Genomic DNA, 4,666 nt, shown 5'->3' on the forward strand with positions numbered 1-4,666 from the left:
ACACCTCAAGCCGTTATACATCACGGCTCACATTGAAGGATTTCCCATTTCTAAAGTGTTTGTCGACTGTGGAGCCACAGTCAACATTATGTTGATGTCTATCTTGAAGGCCTTACGCCGTTCTGATAACGAGCTCATCCGGTCGTCATCACATGACGGCATTTTTTATAATTGACTCCAAGACCGACTATAACGCATTACTTGGCCGCGATTGGATCCACCAAACCAGTTGCATTCCTTTATCACTATACCAAGTCCTTATCTTTTGGGATGGCAAATCGGTCGTAGTACACCCAGCCGATAATCAGCTATTTGAAACCAACATGATTCAGGCTCGCTATTACGATGATCACGTCGACTATATCACACTCCAAGGCCTTAACGAGGATGGGCGGCCGATGAGAATTTCGGTCCAAAAAGTTATTGAGGTCAGCGCCGAGACTGTCTAACAGGATTCGGCGAGACTTGGCTTAGCAGATTTACTCACCAATGCCGATGATTGATACCACCAAGCAAGAATGGCGTCAGGCCGCGGTTTCATCAACAATGGAACGTCTGCTGGCCCATTGGTACGCCATTACCAAGCAACCAAATTCCGGCATCAATTTAATCGAATTTTTGGCCGAAGCGGATAACGGCCCCGTTCTATCTTTTGATAAAGTTCAGGCCGCACCAGCCGAACTCGAGGATAATCGGCCCCAGGTTAAGGACCCATTAGAAAAAGTCAATGTAGGCACGGCCGATGATCCTCGAACATTGTTTATCAGCGCGTTACTCCCACCGTCTATGAAGGTCGAACTCCGTAAATTACTCCAGGAATTTAGAGATTGCATCGCGTGGAACTACCATGAAATGCCAGGGCTCGATCGAAACTTGTAGAGCATGAGCTACGCATCAAGGACGGGTGTAAGCCTTTTCAATAACCCCCACGCCGATTTTCGACCAAGGTACAACTTGGCATCAAAGAGGAATTAGTTCGGCTTCTAAAAGCCGGGTTTATTAGGACCGCTCGGTACGTCGAATGGTTAGCCAATATCGTCCCAATGTTAAAGAAAAATGGAGCCCTTCGTATTTGCATCGATTTCCGTAATCTAAATCTGGCCACTCCCAAGGATGAATATACAATGCCAATCTCAGACTTGCTAATTGATGCTGCAGCTAATCATGAATTGCTATCTTTTATGGACGGCCATGCGGGTTACAACCAGATTTTCATCGCCGAAGCCAACGTCCACAAGACGGCTTTCCGCTGCCCTGGGGCACTCGGTACTTACGAATGGGTAGTCATGCCATTCTGCCTCAAGAATGTTGGCGCCACATACCAACGAGCCATGAATATGATATTCCATGACTTAATCGGTACAATCGTCGAAGTTTATATCGATGATGTGGTGGTAAAGTCTAAACGCCGCCAAACGCACCTGGATGATCTGTAGTAAGCGTTCCTTCGTATACACTAGAATAATCTCAAAATGAACCCAGCCAAGTGTGCCTTTGGTGTTTCGGCCGGTAATTTCTTAGGATTTTTGGTGCACCATCGCGGCATTGAAGTCGATGAAAATAAAGCCCGCGCAATCATTAGCGCCCCACCTCCGACAACAAAGAAACAGCTCCAGTCATTACTTGGGCAAATAAATTTCCTCCACCGCTTCATCGCCAATTCGGCCGGTAAGATGAAGGCATTCTCTACGCTCCTTAAACTTAAGGATTCCGACAAATTTGAATGGCGTGAAGAGCATTAAACTGCATTTATGCAAATCAAGGTGGCCCTTTCCACCCCACCCGTGCTAATTCCACCTTGTCGCGGCAAACCCGTTAAATTATACATTTCGGCAGCTGCTGAATCCATTGGTTGTCTCCTTGCGCAAGATAACAATGTAGGGCGTGAACAAGCTATCTTTTCTCTTAGCCGTAATCTGAATTCACCAGAGCTCAATTATTCACCTGTCGAAAAACTTTGCTTAGCTTTGTTTTTTGCCGCATCAAAGCTTCGGCACTACATGCTCCCATCAGTTACGCAGGTCATCGTCCAAACAGACGTAATTCGTTACATGCTCACTCGGCCCATCATCAAAGGTCGAATCGGGAAATGGACGCTTGCCTTATCCGAGTTCAGCCTTCAGAACGTACCCCAAAAGGCCGTCAAGGGGCAAGCTCTCGCCGACTTCTTGGCCCAACACCCTTCCCTTTATGGTTTTGGGGGAGACGACGTCGACATCGGTTTAGTCACAACACGTGATAACCATTGGACTATGCATTTTGATGGTTCCAGTACTTCGACCTCGGCGGGTGTTGGTATTGCCATTCAGTCGCCCGACCACTGCCGCTGGTATTTTTCTCTCAAGTTGGATTTCAGCTGTACAAATAATCAGGCCGAATATGAAGCCCTCATTATCGGCCTCCACGTTTTACACGATTTACGGGCCTCCCACGTTCTCGTCCTCGGTGATTCTGAACTTGTGATTAACCAACTGAACGACATGTTTCGTTGCATGAGTTGTACTTTAGCGCCCTATCACATGGTCGCCACCTACCTGGCCGAGTCGTTTGAACGGATCACATTTGAACATATTTCACGTATTCACAACCCGGACGCCGACGAACTCGCCCAGATCGCCTCTGGAGCACAACTCACGGAGGGCAAGCTAGGCCGGATAGCAGCCACAAGTCTGCGATCGTACCCAACCTTGATCAATCGACAAACTCTGCAGCCCGCACACGTAATATGCACAAGGGTAATGTCGCTCCCATCCCTACTAGAATGGGGAGACCCCGTAGAAGTATGTGTTGTCGAGGTGGAACCAGACGATTGGAGAAAGACAATGCTACGATACCTTGATAACCCCAATGGGAAACACGACCGGAGAACGAAGGTCCTCGCCACGAATTACGTGTCATACCAAAATGAATTATACCGTAAGGGTGAGGACGGGTTACTACTATTGTGCCTCGGCCCACACGAGGCTGCTCAAGCAATGGCCGAGGTACATGAAGAAACTTGTGGGGCATACCAATCTGGACGAAAGATGCGCTGGTTGCTTCGACAACACGGTTATTTTTGGCCTAGTATATTAAAGGATTGCATCGAATATGCACGAAGATGCGTACCATGCCAAATTCATGGACTCGTGCAGAGAGCCCCGGCCGAATTACTCCACTCGGTTACTAAACCATGGCCGTTCAGGGGAAGGGCAATGGACGTAATTAGCAAAATCACGCCATCGTCAGAGGCGGCAAAACACGCGTGGATAATTTTAGCGACTGACTATTTCACTAAGTGGGTCGAGGCAAGATCATACGCCGAATTAACGACGAAAGAGGTATGCAATTTCGTAGAGGAAAATATTGTGACCAGATTCGGTGTACCAGAAACGATCATAACTGAAAATGGCACCATATTCACGGCCAATAGGTTTGAGGAATACGCGGCAAGTCTGAATATCCGACTTGAGCAATCTACACCGTACTACCTTCAGGCAAACGGACAGGCTGAGGCAAGCAATAAAGTGTTGATCGGCATCCTCAAAAAAATGGTAAGAGAAAAGCTTGGGCTGTGGCATTTGAAGTTAAATGAAGCATTATGGGCATACCGAACTTCACCCCGGTCGGCCACTGGAACTACTCCTTACGCGTTAACTTATGAACATGACGCTATGTTACCGGTCGAGTTGAGTATAAACTCATTACGAGTAATCAAGCAGAGTAGTTTGTTCGGTGTCGATATAGTCAAGCGATGCGACAAGAATTAGAAGACTTAGAAGAAAATCGAATCGACGCGGGTAACTTATTGATAGCACAAAAGAAAATTGCCGAACGAGCGTATAACCAGCGTGTAAGACAAAAAATGTTCGGCGAAAGAGAATTAGTTTGGCAAATGGTGTTGCCTGTCGGGATTAAAGACCCCCGGTTTGGAAAATGGTCGCCGAATTGGGAAGGGCCATTCATTGTTCACAAGGTTCTCGGCAAGGGGGCATATCATCTCAGAGATCGGACCGGTTCAATTCACAAATTGCCAATTAATGGAAAATTTATAAAAAAAAATACTATCCAGTCACATGGGAAATGCAAGAATAGAAGACCATTGTATTAATAACAAGTAAGCAGATACAAAGATAATTTTCTAGGGGGTCGAGGGGAGGAAAGTCTCGAGGGCAGCTTTTAACTCCAACCACTTCGCTTCGGTCAAAATTATCTCAGCCTGCCTCGTTTTTCTGTTGAACTGCAGTTGCTGGATGTGCCGCGCGCCAGCAGCAAAGGCCGTCAGCCGAGCCCTGTTGGCCTCAAAGTCCTTTTCAAGCTCTGAAGCAGTAGCAGACTGTTGCCGTTGAAGTTCAGAAATTTGACGCTGGAGGTCAGAGATCTGGCGATCAAACTCGGTCAGCTTCGCTTTCTTGGCTTTTATCGCCTCCATCTCCGCTCGTCCAGCCTCTTGCGCAACCTTGGCCGCCTTCAAGTCATCCTCGGCCTGTAGAGCTCATTCAAAAATGTTGAAGTGTTGTCGAGTCCGCTCCAGAAGTTCGGTAAGGAAGGAGATATTCTCCGTGCTCAGGTAACCGCCGCTGACAAGTTCATTTAGGCACTCCTCAACAGAGTCAAGACCCTTGCATTGGAGGACTTGGGAGGCAGAGAGGGACATGAGTTCGTGCAGCTTCACGAAGGCTTGGGC

At 47.5% G+C, this 4,666-nt stretch overlaps 1 protein-coding gene across 1 annotated transcript; it reads left to right on the forward strand.

Annotated features, from left to right (window-relative positions):
- Positions 1-2,000: 2,000 nt before the first annotated feature.
- LOC137721977 (uncharacterized) lies at positions 2,001-3,749 on the forward strand. The gene has a single exon (XM_068460991.1). It carries the CDS (start codon positions 2,001-2,003, stop codon positions 3,747-3,749), a length of 1,749 nt encoding a protein of 582 aa, XP_068317092.1.
- The last annotated feature ends 917 nt before the right edge of the window (positions 3,750-4,666 follow it).

Source organism: Pyrus communis, chromosome 17, assembly GCF_963583255.1.
Source record: "Pyrus communis chromosome 17, drPyrComm1.1, whole genome shotgun sequence".
Lineage (NCBI taxonomy): Eukaryota > Viridiplantae > Streptophyta > Magnoliopsida > Rosales > Rosaceae > Pyrus > Pyrus communis.